The 22,677-nt window shown below is 42.2% G+C and overlaps 1 protein-coding gene across 6 annotated transcripts in view; it reads left to right on the top strand.

The window, feature by feature from the left end:
- The window catches only part of SAMHD1 (SAM and HD domain containing deoxynucleoside triphosphate triphosphohydrolase 1), a 67,210-nt gene that overhangs the window by 34,032 nt on the left and 10,501 nt on the right, over positions 1 to 22,677 (top strand). For 2 of the 6 annotated variants that reach the window (XM_069548523.1, XM_069548521.1), the window contains exons 11-15: positions 611 to 726; positions 7,442 to 7,578; positions 8,352 to 8,447; positions 15,659 to 15,763; positions 16,311 to 16,448. In XM_069548523.1, coding sequence (XP_069404624.1) covers positions 611 to 726; positions 7,442 to 7,578; positions 8,352 to 8,447; positions 15,659 to 15,763; positions 16,311 to 16,448 — 592 coding nt within the window. Of the gene's footprint in view, positions 1 to 610; positions 727 to 7,441; positions 7,579 to 8,351; positions 8,448 to 15,658; positions 15,797 to 16,237; positions 16,449 to 19,889; positions 22,400 to 22,677 lie in introns of those variants that run through there. The other 4 variants (XR_011248259.1, XM_069548522.1, XM_069548526.1 and 1 more) reach the window with 4 other exon arrangements.

Genomic DNA, 22,677 nt, shown 5'->3' with positions numbered 1-22,677 from the left:
TTTTTTTTGTTTGTTTGTTTTCAATGCAGAGACTGAGAGAGATCTAGGAACAGTCTGCTACTGCTTCTATTAAATGAAAATTACGTAATTTCTATGTCTATATAATATAGGTTGATTATACCTGTGTTACTGATAGAAAGATTAAATAAGATGATGTATCTAAAGCTTTGTAATAATGCCTGGAGCACAGTAAATATTACAGTCCACAAATCATCGTGGACTTACTTAGCATGGTTGAGATGCAGTTGTCTTTTTTTGTTTGTTTGTTTTAATTGTAAGTTGCAGGTGTATAATACTGTGATTCACAATTTTTAAAGATTATATTCCATTATAGCTATCATAAAATACTGACTACATTCCCCATTGTACAGTGTATCTTTGTAGCTTATTTTATACCTAGTAGTTATACCTCTTGCTCCCTCACCTGCCCCCGTCCCGCTGCCTACTGATCACCACTAGTTTGTTCTCTATAAGTCTGCAAAGCAGTTGCCTTTAGAACATTGTGTCTCAAGATTTTGTTTCTTAAAAGTAGAGAGGTTTCCTAAATTTTAAGTAAAGCATAAAGCAAATATTCAAATGTCCTCATAAATGTTTATAAAATGATCTTTAGGATTACAGATGCCTTCCTCAAAGCAGACGATTACATAGAGATAACAGGTTCTGCAGGAAGAAAGTATCGCATTTCTACAGCAATTGATGACATGGAAGCCTTCACTAAGCTGACAGGTAAGAAGTAGAAGGTAACATAGGTGGTCCATCTCAGAAACCGTGTAAACTTTCCCTGGATTGCAGATGGGTTATTTTCCAAACATTCCAATGTATTTAGCTTCTGAAGTGATTGTATACTATTGGATTTGAGTTTTATCTCTGCTTTGTACTAACAAGATAACCTTGATAAAGTTACTTAACCTCTCTGAATTGTTTCCTCATCTGCAGTGGGAGTAATGATACCTAGCATGTAGTTTAGTTGTGATGCTGCAGTGAAGCATGTAGCACTTGGAATAGTACTTGGCACAAGTGCTGTGCTGTGCTTAGTCGCTCAGTCTTGTCAGACTCTTTGTAGCCCCATGGACTGCAGCCCGCCAGGCTCCTCTGTCCATGGGGAATCTCCAGGCAAGAATACTGGAGTGAGTTGCCATGTCCTCCTCCAGAGGATCTTCCCAATCCAGGGATTAAACCCAGGTCTCCAACATTGCAGGCAGATTCTTTACTGACTGAGCCACCAGGGAAGCCCAAGAATACTGGAGTGGGTAGCCTATCCCTTCTCTGGGGGATCTTCCTGACCCAGGGATCTAACTGGGGTCTCCTGCATTGCAGGTGGATTCTTTACCAGCTGAGCTACCAGGGTAGCCTAAGTGCTCAATATTAATTATTTTTAACTTCTAATACAATTGGGCTTCCCTGGTGGCTCAGTTGGTAAAGAATCCTCCTGCAATGTGGGAGATATGGGTTTGATCCCTGGGTTGGGAAGATCCCCTGGAAAAGGGACCAGCTACCCACTCCTGTATTCTGGCCTGCAGAATTCCATGGTCTGTATAGTCCATGGGGTTGCAAAGAGTGGGACACGACTTACACTTTTATAATACATAATTATACTTTCATAAAACCAGACCAATACCGAAAAGCTGACTTGCTCATTTAACATAATTTTTGTTGCAAAACAGGATGCCAAAGACTTTTCTGTGCACTTCAGCAGAAACAAACTCTGCAGCTTAGGGTGGGAAGGAAGAGGGGTGAGGTGTCACAACTGATTCTTTAATGTGGGAAAGTTTAAGATCAGTAAAGCAAAAGATGTAAACCAAAAAGTATATACCAGTTAAGAGTTCTTAGTTGCAAATCCTGAAACTGACTCTGCTTACCTAAAAACAAAGTGATAGAATCAGTGAGAAGCCTGGAGTTTCTGAAACGAGAGAATGGCAGAAGCTGAGTGGCCTCACACACAACCAAGATCAGCTTCCTGTTCCATCATTGCTAAATTTTTTTATACAGATGTAGGCAGTGGCAGCCCACTCCAGTACTCTTGCCTGGAAAATCCCATGGACGGAGGAGCCTGGTAGGCTGCAGTCCATGGGGTCGCTAAGAGTCAGACATGACTGAGTGACTTCACTTTGACTTTTCACTTTCATGCATTGGAGAAGGAAATGGCAACCCACTCCAGTGTTCTTGCCTGGAGACTCCCAGGGACAGGGGAGCCTGGTGGGCTGCTGTCTATGGGGTCGCACAGGGTCGGACACGACTGAAGCGACTTAGCAGCAGCAGCAGCAGGCAGTTAATATAAGGGCTTCCTTGGTGGCTCACATGGCAAAGACTCTGCCTGCAATGCAGGAGACTCAGGTTCAGTCCCTAGGTTGGGAAGATACCTTCAAGAAGGGAATGGCTACCCACTCCAGTATTCTTGCCTGGAGAATTCCGTGGACAGAGGAGCCTAGTGGGCTCCAGTCCATGGGATGGAAAAGAGTCAGACACCACTGAGCAACTAACACTTTTACCTTCAGGCGATTAATAGAGTCCTCATTACACTTGTAACTTTTTAGGCACTTTCCAATCGTACCTAAACTATAGGTAAGAAGTGAAATGGTGATTCTGTGTATCAAATGTCTATAAACTGAGAACACTGTGTCCATCAATATTTGTAGTTTATAATGTGACAAGTGAGTTTACTTTTTTCTTGTTAATTCATCTGGGTTGGATTGATGACAGAGTTACTTATAGGAGATAATGTATTTGAATTGTTTCTGTGTTTTGTTTTAATAATACCATAGTAGGTACACTGGTGTTCCATTGCTGCTGCTGCTGCTAAGTCGCTTCAGTCGTGTCCGACTCTGTGCGACCCCATAGACAGCAGCCCACCAGGCTCCCCCGTCCCTGGGATTCTCCAGGCAAGAACACTGGAGTGGGTTGCCATTTCCTTCTCCAATGCATGAAAGTGAAAGTGAAGTCGCTCAGTCATATCCGACTCTTAGCGACCCCATGGACTGCAGCCTACCAGGCTCCTCCATCCATGGGATTTTCCAGGCAAGAGTACTGGAGTGGTGTGCCATTACCTTCTCCATGGCTGGAAATGAAAAAAGATAAGAGAATTTAAGCCACTGCAGATAGTTATTTTTAAACTTTTGCTCATACTGAAGCAAATGATGCTGTATTTAAAAAAATCTTCAGTCTTCCTCAGAGACCAATCCTAACCATTTATCCTATAACAATATGTTACATTTAAATTATGTTTTCAGTTAAAAACAAAAATGAGTTTTGGATTGTATACACTTTTGGTTTAACTAACAAACTGTCAAATATCATACATCTTAATGAGGTCATAACTGCACGTGTCTATACGTAGCTCTCGCTCACCATGAACGTGGTGACTAGAACACTGAAACTGGCTTTTACCCTGTTAGGTGAGATGAGTTCACTGATCACTTGCTTGGATGTTGTCACAATGCCAAAAATCCCAGAAAAGAAATTAGGTCACATTTTTATGCTTTACCTGTCAGAATATAGGAGAATAAGCATACTGCCTTTCCACTTTTGTCATTTGAGCCAGGAATCATCTTACTTTTCTTGCGTGTTATTCTGAGCAGTCATATAATCCTTATTGTCCTTAATAATAACACGACCTTGAAGGAATAGGATACCGTGAGCCTTCCTTTCTTTTGTTGCAATTCCAAAAGCAACTCATCTTTATTTTAAAAATCTTCACTTCTTATTTTCAAAATTTTTAGAATTTTTTTCATGTTTTAGGGACAAGTGTTGAAAATAAACAGCAATTTTAAAAGAATTTTACAGTTAAAACCTATATACCTAAATTCTAGAATTTACTGGACTTGCTTTATCACATATTTATTATTTACAATCCCTCTATCCATTTATTAATCTATCTAAAGCTTGACATTTGAAAGTAAATTTCAGACATCAGTATACCCTAATTCCTGCAGCATGCAGATTAACTAAAGTTCAGTAACTTATAGATTTTTTTTCTTTTTATGCAAAATTACATGCAACTTATATGTTCATAAAAATTGTAAGGTTAACATTTGCTGGACAAATGCAGGACACAGAACATTATCTTCTCCTTAGAAAGTTCCTTCATGCTCCATCCCAGACAATACCTGTTCCTACCTCATCTCTAGAAGCAACCGCTATTACCTGTCCTAGAGTTTTATATCAGGAATCATACAGTATATATTCTTCTGCATAAGGCTTCTTTCATTTAGCATTGAGGTTTATCCAGATTGCATGTATCAGTAATTCATTCCCTTTTATTGCTGAGTAGTAGTCCATTGTATGAATATGCCACTGTTTGTTTATCTGTTCTCTCTGCTTCCTAAATTCCTATTTCTGATGGATGTTTCAGCTTATCTGGATGCAACTATCATAAGCATTGCAAATGTTACGACCACTGTCTTAGGTAGTCATTTTCTTAGCTTGGTCTTTATTCTGCAATATTCCTAAGCAATAGGTGGATCTCACCCCTTTCTTCCCTTCCCTTGCAAGACCTTACCCCCAAATCCCTTAATTAAATTAGGGCCTTAGAATGTTAAATTCAAAAGAACCTTAGAGATCATCTGCTTAAAACTCCTCAGATGAGGAAACTAAGGCCAAGTGAAAGAAAGCAACTTATCCTAATAAATGGCAAACCTGAGCTCAAATCAAGTTTTCTAACTCCCAAGTTGAATGTTTATACTCTTTAGTAATGTTTATACTCTTTAATCATTCAGTTTAATAGACAAACAGTTTCCCTTTACTTTTGTACATGACTGTTTTCTGAAAACATGTATGTGGAACAAATAGAACTCTCATACACGGCCAGTGGGAATGCAGATGGTACAGCCACTTGGAAAAAGTTGAGCATTTTCTTTTAAACATATATGTATCCTGTGACCCATTAATCCCTCTTCTGCCCACTCGGCCAATGGAAACGTCAGTCCACCCCAAAACCTGTACCTAGTAGAATAAGATGAAAGGCATAAGAAGAGTATCAGTCAAGTTCTTTGGGGTTCGAGGGAAGAAGGAATTACATCTCTGATTTGGATGCACTGGGGAAGGTTTCATAATTAGGCGCTTTTTGAGATGAACCTCAGAGATTAGATAGGCCTTCAAGAAGTGAGATTCTGTCATGGGGGAAAGCATTTCCCTAATTTAGCTGGGAATAGGGTAGATTAAAGCATGGATTAGGAAAGTGTGGTCTTATTATATTAAAGTTGTTTTGTTTTTCGAACTGAATATAATATGTAAAGAAACAATGAAAACCAGACTTCCCTGGTAGTCCAGTGATTAAGAATCCTCCTGCCAATGTAGGGGCCACGGGTTCAATACCTGGTCCGGCAGGATTCTCCATGCTGTGGGGCAGCTAAGTCCGTGAGCCACAACTGTTGAAGCCCATGGGCACTAGAGCCCTTGCTCTGCAGCAAGAGAAGCCGCCGCAGGAGAAGCACAAGCACCGCAGATAGAGAAAGCCCATGCATAGCAAGAAAGACCCAGCACAGTGAAAAATGAACAAAATGAACCTGCTTTTAAAAAATGGTTTTCAATAACATTACTGAGAGGGTAAGGAGTCTATTAACCACAGATTAAGAGGGAAGAACATACATATACATGTAGGTGACATGAATGACATAGGCTGCTAATATTTTGCCAAGAAAGGGCATTTTAATAAAATTCACTTTGCAGAATGCAATGGTTGATTCAATCAAGGATAATGAATGAATGCTAAACCATTGGTTGAAAACTTACTGGGATAATCAGACCCTCTGAAAATATCACCTTGCAGAAAGATTCATTTATAACAGAGAAAAACCTGAGGATTATTACCCTAACCGACTTTTGAAACTTGTTAACAAAGCCCATTTTGTGACACATGATGTGATGCACTGAGCCAAGCTCATGTGGTGCTCTTAGATGTTATAACACTTGTATCATGTTCTTCATAACAGTGTTTTCCTTGAATCTAGTGGTAAAGAAACAACAAACAAGTTCACAGTCTGGACATTTTACAAAATGACCGCGTGAACTTTTCCAAATTGTCAGCATCATGAAAGAAGTCGGAATTACCTAGTTCTAGATGGGAGGATCCTAGAAAACACGACAACTAATGTCCTCCGTCATCTTTGATTGGTATCTCTATCCAGCAACAAAAATTTGTAAATTGCATTATTGCAACACTTAAATTCAAGTACAGATTGTATGTCAGATATCTTTATATCAGTGTTAAATTTCTTGACATGATTGTGATTGAGTTCGAGAATGTTCTTGTTTTTGGGAGGTATACGCTGAAATATTTAGGAGTCAAGAGTCTTGCTATCTGTAATTTTCAAATGTTTCCTCAAAATTTATATGTGCACACATACAGAGAGTGTTGGCATATGTTGAAACAAAACAGTTGATAAATTTTGGTGAAGGGTATTTTATTTTGAAATTTCTGAATAAAAAGTTTGAAGAAAAGGAAGAAGGAAATTAAGCTACCTTCTATCATCATGGAATGAAACCTTTAAATGCTTTTTCTTTTTTTTGACTGTGCCTTTCTTTGCAGGATCTTAGTTCCCCTACCAGGGATCGAACCCAAGCCCCAGCAATGAAAGTACTGAGTCCTAACTACTGTACCTTCAGGGAACTCCCTTAAAAACTTTTTATTAAGGAAGTTTACATCACTTAGTTTCATGATTTAGCTGCAATAAGTAGCATGGCAGTTTTATTTCATCCCTTCACCCCATCAGACCCTCAGCCATTTTGAAGCAGATCTCAGACATAATTTTGTAATTCCTTAAGTTTCATTCTCTTAAAAAAAAAATCAATAAACTAATGTACCCTTTTGTACCCCAAACTCAGTCTCAAGTCATCATCTCCAGTGCAGTCTTACCTCATCGCTCCCTTTTCCCACTCATTAGGTTATCTTGAAACAAATCCAAGACACTGATTGGAGCACTTTTTACAAAAGTTTTTTCACATCTTTATAATCATAGTGTATCTATGTTTGTAAACCTCTGCTTGAAATCATTTCAGAAGTACAGCAATGTATGAGTCTCTTATTTTTTTTTGTTTTTTATTTTTAAAAAATTTTTATTTTTACTTTATTTTACTTTACAATACTGTATTGGTTTTGCCATACATTGACATGAATCCACCACGGGTGTACATGTGATCCCAAACATCAACCCCCCCTCCCACCTCCCTGCCCCACAACATCCCTCTGGGTCATCCCCGTGCACCAGCCCCAAGCATGCTGTATCCTGCATCGGACATAGACTGGTGATTCGATTCTTACATGATAGTATACATGTTTCAATGCCACTCTCCCAAATCATCCCACCCTCTCCCTCTCCCTCTGAGTCCAAAAGTCCGCTGAAATCATTTCGGAAGTATAGCAATGTATGAGTCTCTTTAAATCTTGGGTTTTGTTTGTTTGTTTTTTTTTCATTTTAATATAACTGAAATTTCATCAACTTGGCAGATAACATTTTTCTGGAGATCTTATACTCCACTGATCCCAATCTGGATGATGCACGAACGATTTTAAAGAAAATTGAATCCCGTAATCTATACAAGTTTGTGGGTGAGACTCAGCCCCGGGGAAAAAAAATTGAAAAGGTAAGTTGAAAGGTCCTCTGTCCTCACAAGAGGAAACCATACCCACCACAATACCACAGCTGTATTCTAAGCCCTTTATATTAATATGTCTCATTTAATCTTCACATCAATCTCTTGAGACCTATCTTGCAGACAAAGTGAAGCTTGGGAGAGATTCAATAACTTGCCTACAGAAGCACACTTAGTGAGCTAGGATTCAAAGTCAAGACTTATTTACTCCAAACCTTTACTTTCTCAACTCGAAAGTGAGAAGGGGCCTCAAATTTTATCTAGATCCAAAGACCAGAAAATGAATGTAATGGAAAAGGGGCCTCAAAATAAGGCCTCTGTATGAGCTTCTCTGAGACTCTAAGGACCTGCTGTTTAACTGCTTCCTTTTTTCAAGGTTTATCACTTTCTCCCACAGTGCTTGCCTGCCTTCCTTAGTCCAGGCATTAGTTCTCTCTCCTGCTGGTTGAAGGGTCTTATCTTTGTCAAAAAACCTGTAACACAAGCTATACTGATAACCACACCCCGCCTCACAATACTTCCTTAGGTCACACTTTACTTCTTGTTTTACTAATAGGTTAATGCCTCATTTTTTTCAATGTGAAATTCCATTATGAAAACCACACTATTGTGATTTGATTAAAAGGTAGCATGGGTATATATTTGTTAGGGAAATCTCTATCTACATTTCTTGGTAAAGTGCCATTTTTAGAAAAGAACCCTCTTGGTGGCACAAAGTAGGATGAAGAACTGGAGTTCTAAATGAGGAGCCTTGTCTTTTCCAGGAAAACTACGAACACCTTCCGAAAGAGATCGCTAGTGCTAAACCCAGTGATGTAGAGCTAGAAGCTGAACTAAAGGCTGAAGATTTGATTGTGGATGTAAGTAGTTAGCTCAATAACATGCTAAGCAAAGAATTTATTTAAGGTAAAGCATCACTACCACCCCTGTTATAACAGTAGTACATGTTCATTAGAAAATCTGGAAAATACAGAAAAAAAGATGGATAGAAGAGAATCACCTATGATATCACAGAAAAAACTAACATTAGGCAGATTTTCAAAATGACAGCCAACTCCAGTATTCTTGCCTGGGAAATTCCATGGACAGAGGAGCCTGGCAGGCTGGGCTAACAGTCCATGGGCTCGAAAAAGAGTCGGGCACAACCGAGGGACTAAACAACAATGAACAGAATTTTCTTTGACATATTTTTATGTTGATATTGTCAATAGTTTTATGTAATTGTGGTCATGTTACTAATAGAGCACTGTATATAGTGATTTTTGAATGTTTTCTTGATCAAAAAAGTAATTGTTGTTGTTGTTCAGTTGCTCAGTCGTGACTTCATGGACTGCAGCATGCCAGGCTTCCCTGTCCTTCACTATCTCCCAGAGCTCGCTCAAACTCACGTCCATTGAGTCGGTGATGCAATCCAACCATCTTGTCTTCTGTTATCCCCTTCTCCTCCTGCCTTCAATCTTTCCCAATATCAGGGCCTTTTCTAATGAATGGGCTCTTTGCATCAGGGGGTCCACTGGAGAAGGGAGTGGCAAACCACTTCAGCATTCGTGCCTTGAGAACTATATGAACAGTATGAAAAGGCAAAAAGATATGACACTGAAAAATGAACTCCCCAGGTTGGTAGGTGCCCAATATGCTACTGAAGAAGAGCAGAGATATAGCTTCAGAAGGAATAAGAGGCTTGGTCAAAGTGGAAACAGCACCCAGTTATGGATGTGTCTGATGGTGAAAGTAAAGTCCAATGCTGTAAAGAACAATATTGCATAGGAACATGGACTGTTAGGACCAGAATCAAAGTAAATTGGAAGTGATCAAACAGGAGATGACATGAGTGAACACTGACATTTTTGGAATCGGTGAACTAAAATGGACAGGAATGGATGAATTTAATTCAGAGGACCATTATATCTACTACTGTGGGCAAGAATCCCTGAGAAGAAATGGAGTAGTCCTCATAGTCAACAAAAGAGTCTGAAAAGCAGTACTTGGATGCAGTCTCAAAAATGACAGAATGATCTCTGTTTCTTTCCCAGGCAAACCATTCAGTTTTACAGTAATGCAAGTCTATGCCCCAACCACTAATGCCAAAGAAGCTGAAGTTGAACAGTTCTATGAAGATCTATAAGACCTTCTAGAACTAACACCAAAAAAAGATGTCCTTTTCATCATAGGGTATTGGAATGCAAAAATAGGAAGATACCTGGGGTAGTAGGCAAGTTTGGTTTTGGAGTACAGAATGAAGCAGGGCAAAGGCTAACAGAGTTTTGTCAAGAGAACACACTGGTCATAGCAAACACCCTCTACCAACAACGCAAGAGATGACTCTACACATGAACATCACCAGATGGTCAATACCCAGATCAGATTATTTATATTCTTTGCAGCCAAAAATGGAGAAGCTCTATACAATCAGCAAAAATCAGGAGCTGACTGTGGCTCAGATCACGAACTCCTTATTGCAAAATTCAGACTTATATTGAAGAAAGTAGAGCAAACCACTAGGCCAAAGTATGTAAAAAAAAAAAAAGTAATACATACCAATAATTTTTTAATAGCACACACACATACACACAAAGGAAAAAGTTAAGACTTTTTGACTCCTATTTTCATAGAGAATGTAGTGTCTTCTTATAGCCTATGAGAATGCCAAGTGACTTTCTAACATTTTCTTCTGTTCTCTCGTAAGAAATTCTTTTCAGAGTCCTACTCCTGAAATCTCAGGACAGTCTTCCCTGTGTACTTTTTCCATAAGCCTCTCAATTCTTATCTTCTTGCTGATGCATCTTTGAGTGAAGGGCAATCTTTCTGTAACCGTTCTTTGCCCTTGAACCCCCTTTCTATTTCCTTGGCTGCGTGTTCAGTGCCTTAGATCTGCAGATCAGACTGCAGGTTCCTGTTTCATTAGATGAAGTTCCATCAGAATAAAGGGATCTCACATCCTGACTTCCTGAGGCTCTGAAAGGCTTCCCTCTCCAGAATGTTACCCTTGGGCTTGCACATGTCTGTCCTTGCCCTCAGTGCCGAGCATTGCTCCTAGTAGTCCCCCACTTCCTACTGCATCTCCATCCAGGTGGCCTCATGCATAGAAGATGACATACACATGGCCAGTAGACATGAAAAGAAGTTTAACTTTCTTATTAACCTGTAGGCAAATTGATGCAATGAGTTTTTGATTCTCAGATATATAAGGTGAAAAAAATTTTTTAAAGATTTTGTGATAATAAAGATATGTGATAATGGAAGTGTAAATTGACACAAGATATCAAACTTGGGTCAATTTTAACTGACCTGGCAATTTCAGTCTGGAGGTTTGTCCTAAGGAGATAATCAGTTTTGCACCAAAACACAAATTATTTATTGTGGCATTATTATAGTGTGAAATTTGAGGGAAAGTGTATATGTCAGTGGAATAATGCAAGCATTAAAAGTTGTTTTTAACATGGAAAGATGTTTATAATAAGTGAAAAAAGTACATACAGAATTATTTTTTTTATTACTTTTGCACCTTTAAATTTATATACATGTGTGTATACAGTGAACACACTGAAAAATCCTAAATATATTAACATTGTACCTGGGTGGTAGAATTGCAGGTGACTTTTTCTTATAGTGAGTGTGGTATAAGAGTTTCATAATCAGAAAAAGTAACTATCCATTTTAAGATGGGTAAAGCCCTTCTATATTCTGAGAAAGCAAGTAAAATTGCCAACTATGTCTTATCGTGTGTTTGCATTCCAGTTTTAGTTTTACAGTGTGATATATTTATGTGGTCCATTTTACCATGCATGACTCCTTTTAAGACTGAGTAGTAATTTTATGATTATCTAATGGGCTGTAAAACATAATTTGCTAGTTAGAATTAAAAATATGTAGTTGTTGGTCTGTAGCTACTTTTTACTCTTGAGTCCTTGGTTAAAAATGGGATTTCTGAGACTTCCCAGGTGCTCCAGTGGTTAAGAATTTCCCTGCCAATGCAGGGGACAGTGGCTCGATCTCTGCTCCAGGCAGAATCCGCATGCCACAGGGCAACTAAGCCTGAGCACCACAACTACTTGAGTCCACGCTTTAGAGCCCACAAGCCACACCTACTGAGCCCGAGCGCCCTTAAAGAATGGTATCTCCAACTACTATAACATTGCCCTCTGGAAGAATAACTGTTTCATCAAATCTGCTTAAAGGAGGAATTTACAGTACATTGTAGAGAAAATGAGGATTACCTTTTATTCCAATTCTAAAGCCAAGGAAATAAATACCTACGAGCTAGGAGCACTTGTAAAATGGTTGAAAATTTGATTAGTATTCATGCCTCCTCGTGGTGGGTAAAAATGTCAAGGCTGTATCAGGTCTCTCGCACATGGCACTACACGGAGGCCTGTGACAGCACCAGCCCTGGGATCATGGGGATGACTGAGGAGCTCTCCCTCATGTCAAAGGGGTGCAGCTCTCAGAGCCAGTGGACCACACAGAACGGGAAGGCCAGCCGTGTACTCCAGACGCTGGGCTCACCTCCGGCCCACAGCTGAGTCTCAGATGTCCACGCTTCTCACAGGGAGCAGCGCCACCAAAGCTCATATACTGGTTTTCTTCTGTCACCACTCACAGGATAAGCCCCTCTTATCATCTGTTCTCTCTCTCTTTTTTTTTTTTCCACTATCCTCACCATATTACTCTATTTCTTCCTGTTGTTTCACCTCCAGTTTCTTCCTTTGTCCAGATCTTGTCCATGAAGCCCTTAGGAATTTCCATTCCATAATTAATGCACCTGTATCTTCAGCCTCTTCACGATCTCTTTGCCTTTGTTGTATGCAGCCTGGTGTCCCCTGAGAACCTTATTCCCCTGCAGCTCTTTCAGGAAAAGCACATTGCTCAGGGTCAGGAGATCTTCCTGGTCATCAGTCCTTTTGTCCCCTACTACCATCTCCAGACCCCATGCAAGATCCCCGTTCCTCTGAGACTGCCATCCTTAAACCAGCTCCTGTCCTCTTGGTTAAAGATTTTGGTATGGTGTAGAGCCTTCCACTTACTCCAGTTCCTGACATCATCTTTAGAGGCTTCATAGTCCCACGACACCAGCTCTCATCTCCTTATCCTCATCCTCAATGACCTTATCCCCTCCACCTCAGCCAGCACACTCAGCAGATTATGTATTCTGAACCTTACTGACATTAAAAAGGCCCTTCCTCTAAAATTCACTAGTTTAAGCATCCCATCTCTGTCCACAGACCCCTTTCTTCCTTACTCTCTTGTTCCTAGCTCCCTGGGAACTTTGGTTTATTGTCTCCTTCCTTTCTTCCAGCTTGTCCGCTTACCTTTCCTGGGTACCATGGGCCACTCCCTAGTCTCCCCTCTTGCCTCTCTTAACAACCAAACGTCTAAGAGTTTTCTCTCTTTTATTTCTCAACTTCTTTTTTGTTTTATTGTTGTTTGTTTTAAGCCATGCCACGTGGCATGCGGGATCTTACTTCCCTCACCAGGGACCCAATCTGTGCCCCTACAGTGGAAGCACAGAGCCTTAACCACTGGACCATCAGGGAAGTCCATTTTCTCTACTTCTGAACCGCTTTTCTGTCGCCATCACTATACAGCTCTACTCGTTTTATTGCCAGTCATCTTATTGTACTTGGCATGTATTGCAATATCTGCAAGGTCTAGGCCTGTATTAAAACTACTCACTAAGACCACCAGTGACTTCAGTGCTGCGAAAACTAGCAGACAAGTTTCTGTCCTTTGTGCCTCAGAGCTGTTTCTTCTGCCTAGAATTCTTTTTTTTTTTTTTCCTACCTAAGCCTGGTTATACACAGAATACACAGAAGAACTGTACAAAAAAGATCTTCATGACCCAGATAATCACGATGGTGTGATCACTCATCTAGAGCCAGACATCCTGGAATCAAGTGGGCCTGAAAGCATCACTACGAACAAAGCTAGTGGAGGTGATGGAATTCCAGCTGAGCTATTTCAAATCCTGAAAGATGATGCTGTGAAAGTGCTGCACTCAGTATGCCAGCAAATTTGGAAAACTTAGCAGTGGCCACAGGACTGGAAAAGGTCAGTTTTCATTCCAGTCCCAAAGAAAGGCAATGCCAAAGAATGCTCACACTACCACACAATTGCATTCATCTCACATGCTAGTAAAGTAATGCTCAAAATTCTCCAAGCCAGGCTTCAGCAGTACGTGAACCGTGAACTTCCTGATGTGCAAGCTGGTTTTAGAAAAGGCAGAGGAACCAGAGATCAAATTGCCAACATCCGCTGGATCATTGAAAAAGCAAGAGAGTTCCAGGAAAACATCTATTTCTGCTTTATTGCCTATGCCAAAGCCTTTGAGTGTGTGTATCACAAGAAACTGTGGAAAATTCTGAAAGAGATGGGAATACCAGACCACCTGACCTGCCTCTTGAGAAATCTGTATGCAGGTCAGGAATCAACCGTTAGAACTGGACATGGAACAACAGACTGGTTCCAAATAGGAAAAGGAGTACATCAAGGCTGTATATTGTCACCCTGCTTGTTTAACTTATATGCAGAGTACATCATGAGAAACGCTGGACTGGAAGAAACACAAGCTGGAATCAAGATTGCCGGGAGAAATATCAATAACCTCAGATATGCAGATGACACCACCCTTATGGCAGAAAGTGAAGAGGAGCTAAAAAGCCTCTTGATGAAAGTGAAAGAGGAGAGCGAAAAAGTTGGCTTAAAACTCAACATTCAGAAAACGAAGATCATGGCATCCGGTCCCACCACTGCATGGGAAATATATGGGGAAACAGTGGAAACAGTGTCAGACTTTATTTTGGGGGGCTCCAAAATCACTGCAGATGGTGATTGCAGCCATGAAATTAAAAGATGCTTACTCCTTGGAAGGAAAGTTATGACCAACCTAGATAGCATATTCAAAAGCAGAGACATTACTTTGCCAACTAAGGTCGGTTTAGTCAAGGCTATGGTTTTTCCAGCGGTCATGTATGGATGTGAGAGTTGGACTGTGAAGAAAGCTGAGCGCCGAAGAATTGATGGTTTCGAACTGTGGTGTTGGAGAAGACTCTTGAGAGTCCCTTGGACTGCAAGGAGATCCAACCAGTCCATTCTGAAGGAGATCAGCCCTGGGATTTCTTTGGAAGGAATGATGCTAAAACTGAAACTCCAGTACTTTGGCCACCTCATGAGAAGAGTTGACTCATTGGAAAAGACTCTGATGCTGGGAGGGATTGGGGGCAGGAGGAGAAGGGGATGACCGAGAATGAGATGGCTGGATGGCATCGCTGACTCGATGGACGTGAGCTTCAGTGAACTCCGGGAGTTGGTGATGGACAGGGAGGCCTGGCATGCTGCAATTCATGGGGTTGCAAAGAGTTGGACATGACTGAGCGACTGAACTGAACTGAAGCCTGGTTAATTTCTACTCACTTTTTCAGCAAAATCACTTTTCCCAGGAGAATATTTCTAGTCATTGCCTAGGAGCCCCAGACTACTAGGTTCTTGGGTCACAAAGTTTCATAGCACCATTTGCTTTCCCTTGGTAGTTTGTTTGTTTGTTTGTTTGTTTTAATTTTTTGGCTACACAACCATACAGCTTGCAGGATCTTAGTCTTCTGACCAGGGATCAAACCCAGGCCCCTAGTAGTGAGACCACCAAGTCCTAACCACTGTACCACCAGTAAATTCCCAGTAATTACTTTTATAATTATTTGTTCTACCTTAGTCTAGGCCATGTGGTTTGTAGGGGCTGGGATTTTATCAAACGTCCTTGTATCTCTGCACAACAGTGCCTGGCACGTGTCTGTCACATCGTGGATATTGACTTTATACACTACTTATGTTGAAAGCACAAAATGTCTCTCCTCACTCCACCCAGACTTCAAATCCCTATGGGTCATGCACCAGGATATGGGTCGTGCACCAGGACATGGGTCGTGCACCAGGACTACTTTTGCTCCACGATGAGCCACTCCAGCAGGCCTCCTACTTCTCCAGAGTGCAGCTTCATTTCTTGTGATGCCCTCGCAGTCCTGAATTTAATTCTCATTGCTGTTATGTACATGATCGCTCATTTATTGCTTGTATTAAGGTTATCAACATGGATTATGGGATGGAAGACAAGAATCCTATTGATCATGTTCGCTTCTATTGTAAGAGTGACCTCAGCAAGGCAATCATGATTACTAAAAACCAGGTAACTACTTATAGTGGCATTTGGCAAATCTTTGTAGTAAAGTTGCATTTTACATGCAGGTTAGGCTCTGAAGTCAATGTATACAGTTTTTAAAAAAGAAACAGAAACATATTTTTTAAATTAAAGTATACATGATTTTCGTAGACTAGACCATTTTAACAGCCAGTTTTTCCTGTTTGCTGAACTTGAAGAAACCTCTTTTTTTGGTTTAGAAGGTAATTTATAAGTCTGGTGGGACAGGAATATCATATGGTTGAAGTCATCTAATCTAAATGTGCTTATTTGTGTATCTTCCGTGAGAGAGTCTGTAGTCTTCATATAATTACATCATGCAAACCTTTTGTCTTTTATTAATGGACATAAAATTATGGGACATCTTGCAGCATGACAGTTACCCTGAATTCTTTTCTTTGGATTATCTTTGGTATAAAATAACAAGACAACGTGGTGCGTTTAATACCACATCGAGCACAGAGCTTAGGAACAGCTGATCTCTCCTCAGCATGTGAATTCAAAGTGACAGTGAAATCTTTCCTTCTTTAAAAAGGTTTCTCAGCTTTTGCCAGAGAGATTTGCTGAGCAGCTGATTCGAGTTTACTGTAAGAAGACAGATGAAAAGACTCTGTTTGCTGCACGACAGCATTTCGTCCATTGGTGTTTAATCAGTAACTTCACCAAGCCACAGGTGGGTGACTTATCATTCACATACGTCATAGAAATTTTTAAGTAAAAACCACAAGCAATCTTTACTTCCCTCTGAGAAGTTCTCATTTAAATGATGGTCGTTTGATGAACTTACTTACAAGATAGAACCAGACTCACAAACTTAGAGAACTTTTGGTTACCATGGGTGAAGGATGGGGGCGGACAGGAATAGTTAGGGAGTTTGGGGTTGACATGAACACACTGCCATATTTGAGATGGATAACCAGCAAAGACCTGGGACCTTCTGTATAGCACAGGGAACTCTGCTCAGTATTAGTAACAACTTAAATGGGAAAGGAATTTGAAAATGAATAGATACATATTTATGCATAACAGAATCACTTTGCTGTACACCTGAAACTGACATAGCATTGTTAATCAACTGTACTCCAATATAAAACAAAAAGAAAATAATAGTCATTTGACTTGATTTGGGGGGGAAAAAAAGTTTTTCCACATTAAGCTTCCCTTTTAATCTTTTGATTTAATTAGTTTTAAAGTTGGAGTATAATTGCTTTACAATGCTGTGTTAGTTTCTGCTGTACAACAGCGTGAATCAGCTCTGTGTAAACGTAAATCCTGTCTCTGGAGCCTCCCTCCCGCTCACCCCCATCGCACCTGCCTAGGCCATCACAGAGCACTGAGCTTAACTCCCTGTGCTCTACAGCAGCTTCCCACTAGCTGTCTGTTTTACACCCTGGTAGTTTTGCCAGTCACTTTATTGTACTTTGCATGTATTGAAATATCTCCAAGGTCTCGGCCTGTATTAAATCTACTCTCACTAAGACCACCAGTGACTTCAGTGTTACTAAAACTAGCAGACAAGTTTCTGTCCTTTGTGCCTCAGAGCTGTTTCTTCTGCCTGTAATTCTTTGGTTTCCTACCTAAACCTGGTTAATTCCTGCTCACTTTATTAGTAAAATCACTTTCCCAATGCTGAGTAAACTCAGCATTCCCAAACTTGTAACCTATTTAAATTCACTAGTTGCCAATCCCATAGAGAATGTCGTTGAAATGGTCCTTTATTGACCTGCATGTGGTGGGTGCCTGTCACAGAGAACATTGATAGCTGTTGATTGAACAAATGATTGGTAGGTAGGTCGGAAGCAGCGTTCTGCTTCCTGGTCTAGTACTCTCTGTCACAGCACCCTACCTGCTTTTCCCCCCAAGCATTGGATACTGAAGGAAACAAAAATGAAAGATTAGATGTGAAAGAGTAGCCCAGTATATCAGATCTTTGTCAAATGCCAGAGGGAGGGACACAGGGAAGTCTTTTAGTATTCAGCGTTGAGAGAGCTGTCAGGTAGGAGGGAGGATTCTTCCAGATCCGAAAGCTGGATTGTGTTTGGATGAGTAGCAGAGAAAAATGAGAGCTACACCGAAACGAAACTGGAACAAGTCGGGTGTGTTTGGGAGCTATGAAGAGACTAGTCTGACTGGAGGAGAAAAGTCTTATTGTTGAGGTGACGGGGGAAACAGAAAGAATCGGCTTGATTGTGCAGAAGCACTGGTAATCAGCTAAGAGTTATTCTTATGCACAGTCAGGAGAGAGTATTCAAGACTTACTGTGCTGCTTTAACTATTTTCTTTTAACAATCTTATTTATGTGTTTTTAAATTTAATTTTATTGATTTATTTTTGGCTGCACTGGGCCTTCCTCGCTGTGCATAGGTGTTCTCTAGTTGCAGTGAGCAGGGGCTACTCTTCGTTGCAGCGCACAGGCTTCTCACTGCAGTGGCTTCTGTTGTGGAGTGCAGGCGCTAGGTGCCCAGGCTTCGGGAGTTGTGATGCACCCGCTCAGTAGTTGTGGTGCATGGGTTCAGTTGCTCCGTGGTATGTGGGATCTTCCAGCCCGGTCCAGGGATTGAACCCCATGTCCCCTGTATTGGCAAGCAGATTCTTGTCCATTATACCACCAGGGAAGTCCCTGATGTAATTATTATTTATTTACTTCTGGGCTTTTATCTCTAGCTAGACCTGTGGGAATATAGGAAGTATGTCCATCTTAAGAACTATAGCTTCCAAGGAGACTAAACCCCTGATGAGAAAGGAAGACTCGAGCGACAGATAGACTGGCACGTGGAGAGACTGGAAACAGAGAGACAAGAGGCTACTCAAGTTCAGCTACTCAAGTTGGACCCTAAGTCCTGATACATTCATTCAGGGAATGAGTGTTCCCCCAGGTCCTGTGTCCGGGACCAGGCTTGAAACAGTATCTGAGACAGTTCCCAAGGGTCTCACTCTAGTTGGGGACAATAAAAATTCGAGTAAATAATAATCACAGTAGTGCATAAGTACTTTGGGGTTGGAACAGTGTGTACAGTCTTAGAGGAGCAAAAAGGTGAAGGGTTTATGCCAGAGTTGGTTGGTTCGGAAAGACTCATTTAAAGAAGGACTTGGAAAGACTTCCCTGGTGATCCTGTGGTTAAGAATCCACCTGCCAATGCAGGGGACACGGGTTCAGTCCCTGGCCTGGGAGGATCTCACGTACCATGGGGCAAGTAAGCCCGTGCACCCCAATTACTGAGCCAGTACCCCAATTACTAGAGCCCACACTCCACAACTAGAGAAGCCACCACAATGAGAAGCCCGTCCACTGCAGCTGGAGAGTGGACCCCACCCGCCACAAGTAGAGAAAGCCCGTGTGCAGCAACGAAGACCCAGCGCAACCAAAAGTTAATTAATTTTTTTAAAAAGGGCTTGGAAGCTGAGACCTGAAGGATGGATGAGGAGTCAGCTGGATAAAGGGAGTGGGGGACTGGAAGGTGACAGAAAACGAGGTGCATTTAGGGGTGAGATCTGGGCTCTGTGCATAGTCCTATAAGCCAGGAGCTCCGGAGCAATGGGTGTTTTAAGCAGGAAAAGTGACACATTCAAGTCAGTGTTTACAGCAGAGTCACGGCCACTGTACCCGACCAGAGGGCTCATAGGAGAAGCACCTTGACTTCTCAGCCCACCCCTCTTCCAGTCTCCCACCAGTGCCTCCCACTAGCCCAACCTGACTAGAGGCCAGTAGGCAGGGGAGCTGGGAGATGTGGTTCACAAGAGCAGCTCCTGTTATGCAGAGCAGGGCAGAGGGAGGCAGAGAGCAGATCTGAGAGCAGGTAGGCATGTGAGGCCCACAGTGTTCTCCACGAGCCTTCTCTTCCTCGTGCAGTAAAGCCTCTGACAGTCCTATACCCTCATGTAGCCTAGAGTATCCAGCCACGGGTTCAAAACCAGTTCAGGATAGAGTCAGGCGTTGGAGGGCCTAGCTTCTTACACTCCCTGATTTCCAGTCGTAGTGTCGTCTCACTTTGACACCAGCCCTCGTTTTGGGTGGAATCTAGGAGGCTGAGGCCAAAGTGACAGCTTTGATTATGGAGCAAAGGTCAAGTTCCACAGGCACACACTATCTTTCCCCCTTTTTGCCATCCTGTAGACCTGGGCCATTTGTTACAGGGGAGACTAAGAAAGAGGGTCCAGCAAGGGTCCAGCACATTCCATCTTTCCCTGGAAAACCAGGACACAAGAGCAGCTCCTGACACAAGTGCGTCCCCGGAAGCTGCATGAAGGGAAGGGGTCGCCGAGCCGGGCCACGTGCTGCTTCTGGCCATCTGTGAAAAGAACTGGCGTGGTGGCTTTTGCTCTGAAAGCTCTTCCCTTCCCAGGACCGTGTGTCTCTAATTAAGCATGTACACCATCCAGGGTTTCCCAAGGATAAGTCTGTCCAGAAGCAGGCTGTCTGTAGGACGAGGATATGTGTGCCTGAGACATTCGCTCAAAACCACGAGAACTGGCTTTTTTCTCTATTCCTAGTTACTCTGTCTTTGACAGGATGGTGACGTTGTAGCCCCGCTTATAACACCTCGGAAATTGGAGTGGAATACAGCTGGCACCCAGGAAGAGGCCAAAAAAGCCAAAGCCCAGCTTTTCCCAAGTGACTCAATGTGAATGTCTGCTCTCAATTGTTTACAAAAAGCCCCTCCCCATCCCCTTTCCCTCCTCCCCCAGCGCAATTAATTTAGGGAATTTGATCATACAGGTCTACAAATGGAGCGACAGCTAGTGCTTTTTATATCTTGAATGTACGCACATACTAAGTCATTTTTATCCAGAGGAACAGGTATTAGGCAGACTTTATTAACATGAGCTATGGAAAACGCTGCCTTGCCTCTTTTTAATATAATCAAAGACTTTCTTCTTTAGCAGTCTATTTTCTTAGAATTAACAGCTTTTTAAAGTACTTTGAACTCTTATGACATAAGATTGTTTTTTTTTAAAATTTGGAAATAAGACAAAGGCGCACACTGGAATTTGCAGTTAGGGTTGTCATGAACAGCCGTGGTTAAAACCAGTATGTGAAATCCCGGTCCTCTGAGGAGGTGCCCATCACCCTGAATTTGAGGCTAGCTTTCCTTGAGTGATTGCAACATTAGTGAAAGGCACCTCCCCTCACCCTTTTAGCCCCCCCTAAACTGCCAGGTTGGGGTCAACAGTATAGGAGGGCCACGAAGGGGCTCAAGCTCTTCAATGAGAGGCCTGATTGATTTGTTGAAAAGATCTGAGGGTGCTGGCCTCCTCTGAAATGGGGCATAAAACTGTCTTATAGGAGACCCCCTAGCTCCAGTAGCAGAGGGACTCCCCAAACCAGGCTGTCCTCTGGGTCAGCTGTGGCTCCAGCCCATGTGGGTTTCTTTCTCTCCTGAGTGCTCACTGCCCCCTCCCTGAGGGTTCCACCACTGCCCAGCCTGGAGAAAGCAGCTCCCCTCCCCCGACCTCTGCCGCTGTCTTGGGTGCTGATCGGAGGCCATCGGAGGAACCACCCTCAGGGCTGCTCAAGTTGGGGCTTCATTTTTGCCAGTTCAGTGCATTTGATGAGTTTCAGGGCAAAGACTGGCTGCCTATGCTGAGACAAAGTGATTTACCCAGTGAATTCCAGGTTCCCTTTGTGTCTCTACCTCCAGCAGTGGAGTAGCCACCACTGTGGTTGAGCAGTGCTCCTGAGCTAAACAGAGTCTGGAGTTAGAGCTAAATCCAGCGGCTGCCAGAGGCAGGGCCACGGGGAGTGCAGTCGTGAGCCCTGACATCCTATACTTCACCATACCCTTACAGAAGCCTCCCTGGCAGCCTGGGCGTGGGGAGCCAGCCTTGGCTCTGGGTCAGAGCAAGAGTGAGCGGGGAGGAGCTCAGACCGCAGGGCAGAAGATCACCCCCAGCATCTTGGGGGTGCTGCCACCGTCCACTGTGTAACCAGGTGCTCCTCTGTTGACACTAGGGTGACAGGCGTTTGGAACGTCTGCTGTTCTGCTTTGTCATCCCTCTCCCACCCCCAGTAGATAATCAAGTTGACCCTAATTCCTAGAGTAGTTAAGACCGTGCTCCTCTCCCACCACAATGCCGTGTGATGGGGATGTGGATACAGTGGGCTCCTAGAAGCCCAAAGAAAGTAGTCATGGTACCAGGTCATGTCTGTTTTGGCCACGGTGCTTCCAAAACGTCCAGTGGGGAGAATCCGCCACCTCAGACTTCATGTGTCCAGGCCCAAGGTCAAGAATGTAATGTTTCTCTGCAAAGATTGTCTGATTTTTGCCACACCTCCATTTACATCATTGTTTTACTCTGGAACTTTGTCATCTCAGAGTGTATCACGGTGCTCTCTGAGCAACAACTTGAATCTGTTTTGTTTGCATCTTTTGTTACTTTTTGGCAGCTGCACTTTATGCTGTTTGCAACTGTTTTAATTATGGGAACCACTGCCATTGACAAGGTTAAATTTTTCTTAAGAAGCATCTTCACTATTGGTATAAAAAGGGAGCCTTTAACAGCTTGGTATCTAGAGTTACCGAGCTTTGTCAGTAACTTTGAGAATGTAAATAAGACTGCAGGTTCAAGTGCCTGGTCGCTTCATCCTGGTGAGGGAAACAGCTGCAATAAAGCTTCATGAATGTATCTCTGTCTTGAAATCAGTGGTGTCTTCCTCAGTGACTTTCACACTCATGTGCCCAATTTTGACCCTTTTGTGCAAAAGAACTGTGTTTGGTCTAGGAATGTGCCCAGATGTTTCTTTATACCTCAATACTGTGTTGGGTCTTCCAGAAGGGATGGTTTTAACAGGCCCTATGTTACTTCGTTTTCCTCATTCAATAATGGCAAATAATGACCTGATAAAGAATCTTGTTCTGTCAGGAGGCAGGCTCTAGCATGGGTTATGGATTTTTTTTTTTTTT

Source organism: Ovis canadensis, chromosome 13, assembly GCF_042477335.2.
Source record: "Ovis canadensis isolate MfBH-ARS-UI-01 breed Bighorn chromosome 13, ARS-UI_OviCan_v2, whole genome shotgun sequence".
NCBI classification, from domain to species: Eukaryota; Metazoa; Chordata; class Mammalia; order Artiodactyla; family Bovidae; genus Ovis; species Ovis canadensis.
This window is presented reverse-complemented; position numbering and strand designations above follow the sequence as displayed.